This window comes from Python bivittatus, unplaced genomic scaffold (assembly GCF_059951505.1).
Source record: "Python bivittatus isolate LINGU-HERP-01145 unplaced genomic scaffold, Pbiv_v1 ctg000190_np1212, whole genome shotgun sequence".
Classification (NCBI taxonomy): Eukaryota; Metazoa; Chordata; class Lepidosauria; order Squamata; family Pythonidae; genus Python; species Python bivittatus.
Window position 1 is genome coordinate 15,432,618 of NW_028277042.1, and position 12,555 is coordinate 15,445,172.

Consider the following 12,555-nt stretch of genomic DNA (forward strand, 5'->3'; position numbering starts at 1 on the left):
CCACATTAGTTGAACATCACAGGAATGGCTGGATTGGTATGCAAGAAGTTTGCTTATCTGACTACCCTCTGACTAAAATCCTCCCTTTTCAACAACAACAACAAAAACCCTCTGAATTGTAAGAATTGAACGCAGAACCTTGCTGAAACCCAGCCACATTAAGGAGCTGCTCCAAGAACTGGAAAGACAGAGATTCACATCCACCCTCAGCCATGGAAGCTCTTTAGATAACTTCAGGCTGTCCACTCCTTCACAGCCTAGCCTAACCTTGTAGGGTTGCTATTCTAAGGATCAAGTGAAGGGAAATCCTCCTGGAAGCCACTCTGAACTTCTGGAGAAAAAAAAGTGGGAGATGCCCCTAGCAAATAAAGAAATAGCAAAGAGAACAGTCTCCTTGGCTTGGCGTCCTAAGTGTCTGTATTACTTCAAATGACAGAGGAAGGATAGATGGATGACTTGAATGCCATCAAATGGAAAAGGGGAGATCACTGCATGTACAAAATTAGCACCTCAGAGAGAAAGGCATTTTTATTTTAATGTTTGCAAGGGGACATTCAATTCTGTGAGAGCCCCAAACCCCAATTTAAAACAATGCATTCCAAGAGCAGTTTCTCCAAACAATCTGTTCACGCTCTCTCTCTCTCTCTTTCTCTTTTGGAGAGTCCAGTCAGATGTCCAGCATTTGCTACATCACACCTCCTCCCCACACATCTGGGCATCACAATCTGACACAGAGACAGCATTCCAGTTCTGGAAAAATTCTTGCCATCTGGACGTGCCCCAGGTTACTCAGACTTAGGGGACATCTGAAGCAACACGATTGGTGGCTGCCCCAGCACTGGCTGTGTGAAGACAACCAAGCTGTGTTGGCTGCATTTCTCCTAGTCAGCTGGTAGCAGAGGGAGGAGGCGTTCTAGCTTCCCCGCGCCTGAAGCGCAGTGAGAGAGACATGCCAGCTGTGTTTGCAAACAAGCCAAGTTTAATGAGGCTCCAGTAAGAGCGTTCGAAATGTGTACTACCAAAAAAAAGAAAACGAAAAAAACCAGCAACAACAAAAACCCAAGCTTTTGGCATTCTCCAGCCAGAAAGACAGAAAGGTTCTTGAAGGCAATTTTTAAAAAAGAAAAAGAAGGATGCCTCAATTTGTGCCAAGGGGAGAGTCCATCAGAATTTATTCTCATCTGCTTCCTTTTGAGAATCGCCAGGTTCTGAGGAACAGGAGCCAAGTGGTGATAACAGGAAAAAAAAAATCGGATTAGTCCAACAGCAGCCAACGAGATGCATCTGGAAAATTCACAAGCGGGGAAGAACCAGAAGCCAAGAGGCAAACGACATGCAGAGGTAATCTGCCTCTGAAGATGGAACGGCTTCTTTACATCTTCTATTTTGTCTATTTAGATCAGGGGAGCCCAAAACCTTCAGCTCACCAACTCTTTCAGGAAGTATCAGATCGTTTATTCACCCCCAAACATTTATTATATGAAAATAATTGAATAGATATGACTTTCACTAATAGTACTATGCATAATAATAATAAACAAGGCCAGTAACAACACCCAGCTGATAGAGACAACTGAAGGCCTCTCTTGCAGGCGACTGACCATCCAACCCAGGGTGGCACTGTCCCACCGCTAGCCACTTCACCTTCAGGGCTGGTGTGGAGCTCTACAGAGACCCCAAAAGATGGACATCAATCGACCTTCCGTCATTTATTGACCACCTAGACCCAGATATTTATCAACCCCTTGGATAGTCCCATCGACCTTGGAGGTTGATACTGACCACTTTGGGGAACCCTGATTTAGCTCCTGCTTTGCAACTAAGACTGGTACCCCAAGTGGCTTCCCCCACCCCACTAAGAATCCATCATGAGGACTCAGCACAGGCAGAGGAGTCTGATCACAGTTTGCACCAGGACCTGCAGTAAAATGTTCCTGGTGAGTATCGGATGTCACGGAAACTTAGTTCAGCCTTTTTGTTAAGGGGAGTAGCCCCAATGGGCACTTCTGAACTGAAGTGCAGATTGGAACTCACATTTCTTTTAATTTTGCAAGCTGCTTTGCTGGTAAAAGAAAAAAGTGTAACGTTGCTTACTTTGGGGAAATGCTGATTAAATGAGTATTTGGTATTTTAAAGGAAACTGTGCAGAGTTTAAATGCAGAATGGATTTAAATGCAGAATGCAGGAGGGAGTGGAGCCACCAGTAGTCACAGGGGAAACTGACATATGCAGAGTAGAAATTGACTAGCCTTGTAATGCCAATAAAGGTTTGAATTGAATTGACTAGCCTGTCCCTCCCCACCCACTGAATGCACAATGTGTGAGTAGCACTGTAGCAATGCACAGCAACTTGAAAGTTTTGCATCAGTTGATATTCCCACCCCAATGTCATGTCCAAATAGGAGATCAGGGGAACATCAAAATGATGGTTTCCCAACTGCTTATTTTAGCACTTAATCAATTCAGGCCCTTTGTCATGGATAGCTTGGAAGAAGACAAACTAAGGCACTGAAAGCTAGGGTCACCAGATCTGGCTGATGAAAAAACTCAGAAGACCACTAGAGGGTGCCAATAAGGGTTTTCTGTATCTCTTGGCCACCACCTAGTGGTCATCAGGTAGTCTTCATGGAAGCTACTGAATCTACGCAACCAGGCTCCAAACTAGAGAAACTCCAGTTCCCACAAGCTGAGACCTTATGCCCTAAACTCCAACCCAGATTCTGTAGTACAGCCTTCATGTTCATAAGAGCATCAGTACAGAGGCAAATACCAGAAGACCAAAAGGGGCAAAAGGGACTGGATGGGCAAGAAAGGAATTCCATGGGGGCCAAAGTCTGCTCCAGAGTCCCAGTTATTCCTAAGTAGCCCTCCAGCCTGTGTAGGAGTAATGTATACAACTTGGATAGGGTGAAGACTTCACAATTCTAGTTTAAAGAGTTCTTAATTGAAATAGCCCAGAGCTAGGAATGGTGCTTGTTCTTGCTTTGTCCTTTCATGCCCAGCTTGCTCACCTGGACTTCTAAATCTTGTTCTGACTTTTGACTATGCTTTATGGCTAGTCCTCAGGACTTAATGGTGCTACTTACAGATGTTTTGAAATTATGACTGCATCTTGACTATCCTTGCAAATTCTCCCTGCTGAAAGTTCTGATGGGTCTTTAACCTTGGCCTGTTTGACTGGGGGGAACAAGGACAATCATGGGCAGGAAAACTGAACACAAATTACAGCCTCAACAAGTACCCAAGGGATAAGCTACTGGCACCAGGTAGATATTTTCATGTCAAATGGTAAATGATGGATCTGTGTTCCAAAAAAGTTGGTAGCTAGTTCATTGACTCAGCCTTAATCTTCCAAAATAGTTCAGTGCTATTGGCCTGTTCAATTAGGGCTGAGAAACACTGGCACCCTAAAGACCAACTTAAAAAATAAATAAATTACAAAATAATATTTTTTGTGCAACTTGGAGGTTCTCCAGTAGATATCCAAGAAGAAAGTTGCTGCCACAAAGGAGGTCCTTAGCATATTCCTGCCACTCACTAGCTTCTCAAAGCTTCCTATGCACTTAGTGACAAGGATGCTTAAAGCACTCTATGTCCCCGACATCCCCATGACTGCCCTTTTCCAGACTCCATTAGATGGCAATACTTTTGCCCTTTCAATAATGGAATCGAAACAGAATAATCAAAACCTATTCCATTTTCATGTCTGCAAAAAGCACCAAGCCTGAAGTGCTTAATCACCAAGCATGATGGCGCCTTTCCTGGAATTCCGTTAACTCTCTGTGATTTCATCCCATTATTATTTCTCTTATGGTTTACATTGGGAGATCAAGCTACAGAAAGGTCTTTGCTCAGCAACTCTTCTGTGTAGTTCAAACAAGGTAATCCATGTTAGCTTGCTTTGGAATACCTAAACAATTAGGCCCAGAATGCTCAGGGAACAGATGTATCCGCGCCTTCCGTGCATTGATGTGCTCAATATACATCCTGCTCTTTCTGGACCAGCCGTTGCCCCAGCCTTCAAGTGACATGTTGGGGCTGCACCCGAAACAGGAGCTTTAGACTTCATAATTTTTCTCTAGAATCACATGAAAAAACAGCACCTGTTTCAGGTCTCTGGGAACCACAGACTGTGCATCTCTATCCTAGGAGCATAAAGCAAGATACTCTGGCCTCTTCCAGTTTTGTCCAAAGAACAACCCTCTGAAGCAGGCTGGACAGAAAGAGAGCAAGAGGCCTGTGGACACCCAAGATGCTCCACAGAGAGGGACCTTGACTGCACCAGCATTATTGCACCGGGCTGAATGCCACAAGATGCAAGTTGGGAGGATTGCACACCCGTTAGCCTTGGCATGCACAGGCTGAACATCCATGCACATCTTCTGTGCATGCTCAATGAAATTTCCTACAGCTTTTTCCTGGGTTACTAAACTATGAAATGGAATGGCACCGGCAACGTTGGGTGGGCAAGACAAAAACTTCACCGCCACGGTGAGGGGGTAGAGTTTAATGCTTAATTGAAAAATAAATAGGCATGCAACTGAATAGAACATGCACTTGATTCTGTCAGATAAAACCTCTCTCACACACACTCCCTTTCCCAGCCAAAGAAAAATAAAGGAGAGCCAGCAGGTCATTATAGCTGCAGCTGTCTAAACTAAGGGCACAATCCACCGGGAACATTATCCAGAGAGACACACAGGAACAGAGATTTGCCTCACTGCGTTTGGTGCAACGCAAGATCCCAGCAGGAAGGACAAACAAAGGAAGTGTTACTTCGCATGACACAGAGCCTACATTTGTGGTCCAGCAACGCCCAGTATGGTGAGGGCCAGAGTCTGGTAGCTCAAAAATAACTCTCCCTAACCTGCAGGCTGGGAATTCTGGGGACTGCAGTCCTGGCACATCTCAGAATGCCAACTGGAAGAGGCTCCTATAATTTAGAAATTTAATGGAAACTAAGGCTAGCAATGAATGTGTACCAATTCAGGGAGGCAAAACCAGGTTTCAAATCTCCTCTCAATCTTGGATTTCACTGAGTCAATATTTCGGCCCCTGACCTTTCTCATGGGGTTGCTGGATGCAGGAGGGTTGAGGAGAGAATATCTACATCTAATTCTGTCCTCTCTGGAGTAATGAGAAAATCGATCAACAACACAGAAACAAATCTAGGGCTCTGTTGTTCAGAAGTTGCTTGCAATGGTCTGTGGTCATCCAGTTTCGGGGCAGTCCATGCTTTCACTGCACCCCTAAATTAAGTTCTAATGATTTTGGATCCTGATGGCAGTACAAAAATCATCCAGCAAGGATCATGCAGGGAGGAACCTAGAGGAAGATTTAATACTGCATCAACACACTTACTCTAATTTGAAAACATGCCTGTGCAGTGCTTTGGGTTACAGCCAACAACAGCAACAACTAATAGTAACAATTAAACCTTGAATTCAGCATGCAGGAATTTAGAAATAGCCACCCTCTTTAAGCTTGCTTACAGATAACTTGGTTTGAAATAGACAACCTGTAAGCTGCACAGCAACAGAAGAGGATCTCATGAAATGCTCGGGGACCCCACTTGTAACCTCATAGCATCCAGTTCATTGATGTGCTAATGTGCTACAGATACTCCACCGTCAGACTGAGAAACCAGAGAGGCAGAAATTTATGAGTTGCCACCTTGTCCCTGTAGGTGGGAAATAAAAGATATGGAGGAAAGGGACTCAAGAAATACAACCCACAGTCAAGAGCATATGGGTTTTTCTGCACTTTAGGAAATAAAAAGACTCCATACCTGTCCCCACCCAACTCTGGAGGGAAAAGGAAAAAAAGCTCCTATTTTTATCTGGCACGTGGTGCTCCAAAGCCAAAGAGATGAAACACTATCTAACATTAAGCAGCATGTACAGAATTAGCACGAGAAGGGGAGGGGAGGGGAGGGGAGGGGAGAGGAGAGGAGAGGAGAGGAGAGGAGAGGAGAAGGAGAGGAGAGGAGAGGAGAGGAGAGGAGAGAAGAGGAGAGAAGAGAAGAGAAGAGAAGAGAAGAGAAGAGAAGAGAAGAGAAGAGAAGAGAAGAGAAGAGAAGAGAAGAGAAGAGAAGAGAAGAGAAGAGAAGAGAAGAGAAGAGAGTAAATGGATGGGGAAGGGAAGGGAAGGGAAGGGAAGGGAAGGGAAGGGAAGGGAAGGGAAGGGAAGAGAAGAGAAGAGAAGAGAAGAGAAGAGAAGAGAAGAGAAGAGAAGAGAAGAGAAGAGAAGAGAAGAGAAGAGAAGAGAAGAGAAGAGAAGAGAAGAGAAGAAGAGGAGCAAGACAGCTGGTCCAAGGAATATTTTAGCTGTCCAACTGGCAATTTGGCTACTTGAATATTGTAATGCAGTCTATTCAAAATTCAGTTCAAACCCTTTTTATTGAAAGGGGGAAAAAAGCTTTAGCAAATCAGCAATAATATGCTTTCTTGGTCAAGAGAGAGCAAAAGTGAAATGTCCTAAGAGTGGGTATGTTTAATACCAGGCAGTTCTGATGTGTGTTGCCTGGCTTGCTAGCTCACCGTTTAGCAAACTTGAGTGAACAATTATGCTAATCTTGGTTTGTTTCAGCCAAGGACATCTTGGAGCCCCCAGTGCCTTTTGCAAATGCACAGCACAATCTCCTGTCCTTCTGAGCTGAAAATTGTAATATACATCTTCATTCCTCTGTGCAAAAAATGCCAGGGTGGGGGGAAAGGAAAAAGAAACTGGTTCTACCCCTGTGTGCAATGTGGGCTCACTTACTTTGCATCATCGCTCTGAGCACTGTGGCCCTTATTCCCCAAAAATCCTCAGCCATCAAACGTTGCCAACTCCAGCTTGAACTACACCTAGGTGTTATGTCAATAACTGGAAGCTCTGTACTGATAATGCTTTCATAATCAGGATCATTGAATGTTGCTCCTAATTTGTAAATCTAGATTCAGATATTCAAAGGATTGGCCATTGTAGCCCATAAAGGCACACCAATGCATATGCCCAAAGCATGAGAGAAGAGAGTGCACACCTCCAACGTTCACTGTTGGATAAGTGAATGGGCATGTACGTCTAAATTAGGAAATAGTATACTTGCTCTAAACTTGAGTAAAGTTATTCCATAGCTCCCTCTCAAGATTTTAGGAGCCTCTTGCCACTACAAAGCAAGAGCCTCACAAAGTCTTCTTTAACCAGATTTGTTGACTGACAGACTTGCATCAAAGAGAATTAGTTTTTGATCAATATACTTCTTTGTTCTCTCTCAGCCTATCTTTTAGAATGTGGTTGCTGACATGTCTCTCAAAAATCAAGCCCAAAAAAACTTGTATAACTCTGATACAGCTGTAGATACTGCAGTTAAAAAGCATAAGAACTCAGTTTCTTTTCTGGAGATGAACACGTGTCACAGACGTTTTCTTAGCTTGTTTTAGTTACGTACCATCTCTAAAGCTATGCACCCACATTTAAGGGGTTATAAGTTTAAAGCTTGTAAAAAAGCAGGCAATGTAGCTGATTGGTTCTGGGAATCAGAACTGAAACAGAATAAACTGAAAAGGAACGAAGATGTCAACGTTTTTGATAGAGATTTTGCCCTGAAACATAGTGAGCCACGAAGATCAGGTGAAAATGGCTGTTAACTTCATGCCAAAGCAGAAGAGTAACTTCCAACATCACACTGTAACTTCCATACACTCTAATGAATTTCTAAGGGACTGCACTGAAAGAGATGGTCCACCCTCTGCTTTAGAGTTATCACCTACAATCTTGCCCTGATCCCAAATTGCAGGGTCAACTAAACTTCAGCATCCCTACGGAAGTCATTAGTTATATTATATTAGCTGCAGTTGCAACATTATCAACCTGAATACATAACTTATTGATTTGCTCCCACATGAAGATCCCTAAATGCTTCAAAACAAAGAGGACTCTGACTTGCCAAGCAAACTCAATTGCTAGGCATTCCCACACCACAAATAAGAGGAAAGTATCACAAATTCAGACCGGCCCCCTTCGGAAAGGTATTATAAGGATATTCTCTAGCCCCGTTTATGTATGATTACTATCTTAAAGCCTTCTCTTTGCTGTGAGCACATAAGGCTCATCCTGTATTCAGCCAGCGCCCTTTCTGCAGCGGTCCAGAGCAGCCCCAATCACAAGCACCAGAATGGGGTCAAGCAAGAGCCTCCTTTTGTGCATTTTTGGAGTTCTACGGGATTTAAGGAGCATATGGAGAAGAAGTTTAGGCCATCCTCCTCCCCCTAAAATAGGTCCTCCCTCCCTTTTATAATGTGGCCTTCATAAAGTACAACTTCTGCTGTGAAGGAAGGTGTGCACTCCTAATCTAAGACAAGAGCAAGAATCCTCCATGCTTCCTAGGTCAGTAGCTGAGTGCCTACTCTGTACACAGAAGGGCCCCTGGTTCAGCTTTTAGCATTTCCCGGTTGCCTGAGAGTTACAGAATTATGGGAAGGAAGAGAGGAAAGCTGGGAGAGTTTCATCAGAAAACCATCAAAGCTTTATTGCATCTAAAAAGATAAAACAACCCTATATTGTTGGTTGCATGCTTTTGTAAAACACCAAATAATAATCATCTCATCTTATTACCGTCAGATTTGCAACTGGAAAAGCAAAGTTGCTTTTTTAATTTTAATTTTATTAAAGAGAAGTGAACAAAGCCTACCCAAGGCACCACAGTAAAATTACATTAACAGTAAAATTACATTATTAATTCTTTAATCTCACTCGAGGCTTCAAGCTGTTGCTATGTCCAATTACTCAGCTAACCACCTGTCAGATTTGTAAAGCAAGTTTAACATTACCTCCAGGACAGCTGTGAGCCCGGTGTTCGGTCAAGTCTGCCAAAGAGTCAAAGTCCTGCTGACAGTTATCACAGGTGTAAATTGACTCGTCCTCCATGTCTTCATCTTCCTCATTTCGTTCTTCCTGGCTGGTAATGCTGTTTCGCTCTTCCAACGCCCGGATCTCTCTTTTATCATTTTCCAACTCTCTTCCCAGGCCTCCTGCCAACAAGAAGGGAAGTCACTCTAAGTCTGGATTGCCCCACATTTCCAAAGGAAAGAGCTAAACAGAGTTATTTGAAAGCAAAATCCAATTTCATTGGAGTTGAATGCCTGGCAGCAAAAACTGTTAAGACTATTCCATATCTTGAAAGCAACAACCAGATAAATGAATGCAATTTAAGACAATATCTGTACCTAAGGGTTGAACTGTAGAGTCTCAGTGCTCTCCAAGCTTTGTTGTTTGCTTGCAGATGTTTCATTACCCAACTAGGGAACATCATCAGTGCAAGCGAGTGTGAGTTAGCACTGATGATGTTACCTAGTTGGGTAATGAAACGTCTGCAGGCAAACAACCAAGCTCAGAGAACACCAAGAACCCCACAAATGAATGTAAGTTGGGAGGGATGCTAGTCACAGGAGAGCCCGCATGGTGGCTCTTAGTCACTGTATGGTGTAGCAGTTAAGATACTGACTACGACTGTGTTCAGTCCACTGACAACCATGGAAGATCACAGGCTGGCTTTGGGTAGGCACTGTTGTTCAACCCAACAACCTAAAAGACTGTTGCAGGGATAAAATACGGGGCTGATCTGTGTAGGTCACCTTGAACATTCAGAGACAAGGAAGATATAAATGCAAGAAATTAGATACTTCACTATATATATATAAACATATATCTCATTATCTCAAATATCTTTCATGTGTGTGTGTGTATAAATGCTGTTGTTTAGTGGCTAAGCCATCATTTGTTTTCTTTTTGGCTCAAAGCCAAGGATAAACAAAGAAAGGAGCCATGGTTTAGAAATCAGAATGGATGGTTCACTCATCATACTAAGACAAAATCAGCACCAAAAAAAAAAAGAAAAAAAGCTTAGCATGACATGTTCATCAAGCACAACTAATATCCTTTTTGCACTTTCAAGTTATTATCAACACTTCTCAGTTCAATGAAAGTTGTTTGGCTTTTATCTTGCCACAATTTCCTTTTTATAGCCATGGTAGGGAGTCTGTGGCCTTCCAATTTGTTGCAGCTGCAGGAGAGAAAAGTTCAAGATGGCAATCAGGACTGTGCAATCAAAGCCCCACCTCCTTGCATCCACCATCTTGACTTTTTTGACCCTCCCTCATGGAAGTTACTCCCATCAGCACCACGTATGTGGAGGGAAGATGTAGCCCCGTATCAGAAAGACTACCAGTTCTGCACCTTTGATGAGTCATGATGGGGAAAGAGCACCGCTCTTTCCCTTTCTGATCATTAACCCCACAAGCAGAAAAAGCAAAAACTGAACCTCAAACAGAGTCCATGATAGGCTACACACCAATTCAATTTGCCCATCATACACAGCCATGTTTTGTTTATCTATGGTTTATCACATAAACTGCAACGGGCTGGTTTTACACAGTTTGACCAAGTTATAAATCATGGTTAACAAGCTACTTGACAGGGTTCCCATATCCTGCTAAACCAAACCCAAACCAACTATGTTACGCCTAGTATGTTACATGAACCATGACCGCAGATGTCTTCTTCTCAAAGGCTATCTATCATTTTCTTTGCAAATAATCACCCTACTTCTCTAACCTTCCAATGTGGGAGCTTCTATTCAGGCAACAATATGACTTAGTTATTACAACATTACAGTATTCATATATGCAATTACTCGGACAAATAGCGTTAAGTGAGGTATGGACCAAAAGATCAGAAATCCCCTTCCCACTCATGTGAAAAGAATAGGATTAGCAGAGAAAAGTCTGAAGTAAAATTTATGTCGGTTGAGGGTTGGTTACTCTTCTGTTTGGGAGGAGATGCCCATTCATTCTCTGATAGTCCTCCCTTTTGGCCCCTCTTTCATTCCTTCCCTTTCATTCCCTGCTAAGCAACAGATATCAAGGAAAGGAACAGATCTCTGCACAGAAATGTTGAAGTCAGGACAAGGAACCTGTGATTTTATTAGCCAAAGATTGCATACAGTCCTTAACTCACAGTGTGCCCATGAGCAAGTTAAGGAATAATTTCCAAGTGATCAATGAGCAAGCTGGCACTTTATCATTCTTTAATAAAATTAAAAATTGAACACATGAACTAATTGTTCCCATATTCAAGACTGGAAAGACAATTAGCATTGTTGAACACTCAGAAATGGGAGGACAGCCAAGAAATGCCGCTTATTTCTGGAAAATGTCAAAAACCCAGGGCTACATCTTTTTAGTGTGGTTGTTTAACAACAGCACTAGAAATCAAAAATTTTTCAAATCTGCCCTTTCTGGTCAAGCTAGTACAAAAACAACAACAAAAAATTTTTTTAAAAAAACCTGCCAGGTCCCACAGCATCTAATACCCTTCAGACCAAGAGGGAAATATTAAAAATCAGTGTAGTCACTTATAGTGTATCAAAAGATCCTACAATGTTCAGATTAACACATTTTCCAGATTCAGTAAATCACACAGTATCTCAGCGCATTGCCTATAGGAACCTTCTATTAAGGTCTCCAGCCACCAAGCTTCATGCTGATTGCCAGGTTTTCAAATGAAAGTCTAATTTTTAAGGAACCGTCAAAATTTTACATGTTCTTTCATAGCCTGTTCTATGATTTCAATCAAAATAAATACTAGGAAAAAAAGCAATCCAGAAGTTCAATTTGGGCTTTGTGCTATCTTGTTGTAATAATAAACTATTTTTTTAGTGGTTTTTTCCTTCCACAACTGTATACTAATTGCTACATCCCATTTTGTCATATTTACTGAATGCACCTTCAAAGCTTTCTTACATTCCCAATGCAAATCACAGAGATTAACACCAATTCTATGTCTTTAAAGCCAGCAGGCCTGACAGAGCCAACAGTCCATAAATCTGGATGCCAACTCACTGGTTTTATAAAGTTAAAACCCATAAAATACTATCAAGTATATAAATTTAATTTAAAATAAGAACTGCCAACCAAATTTCTGTTAGCCGCTAATGGAAAATAGACAGTAAGTAACCTTTTCTGAAACCAAATATTGTCCCACATTCTCCTCCCCCCCCCAAAAAAAAACAGGATTAGGCAAAATTAGATCAGGGGTTCCTGTTTTTATTATTTATTTCTCAAACAGCTTTAGTGCTCAGAAATATTTTGCAATTCACTTAAGTGTTTTTCACTGACTTATTTTAACTTTATCTTAAACACTAGGTACAAGCCTATTCCAAATGCCCATAGCCACCAGATCGAGATACACCCCCCTGTTCCAGGATAGTGGTAGCACTGATGCATAAAGATTACTTTCCCCCAAGCTTCTGTTCTGCACCTGGTTCTGCTACCCCCATAGGCCTTGGTCACTTTTCTAGAACTGGAAGGACCTTGTTTTCTACTGAATGACTCAAGCAGAACCAATATAGGATTGCTTAAGGTGCTGGATCTGGAGAGAGACACTTTCAAGTTCACATCAACCACAGAAGTCATCGGAGGACTTTGGGCCCGCCTCTCACTCTCAGCCAAGTCTACTTCACAGAGTTGTTGCTTGTGAGGATGTAAAGGTATGTGGGAAAGACCTTGGGAGACA

At 42.3% G+C, this 12,555-nt stretch overlaps 1 protein-coding gene across 2 annotated transcripts in view; it reads right to left on the bottom strand.

Annotated features, from left to right (window-relative positions):
• The window catches only part of ZNF423 (zinc finger protein 423), a 236,775-nt gene that overhangs the window by 166,243 nt on the left and 57,977 nt on the right, over nt 1-12,555 (bottom strand). For both annotated transcript variants that reach the window (XM_088136113.1, XM_088136114.1), the window contains exon 3: nt 8,814-9,014. In XM_088136113.1, the coding sequence (XP_087992239.1) occupies nt 8,814-9,014 (201 nt within the window). The remainder of the gene's footprint in view (nt 1-8,813; nt 9,015-12,555) is intronic.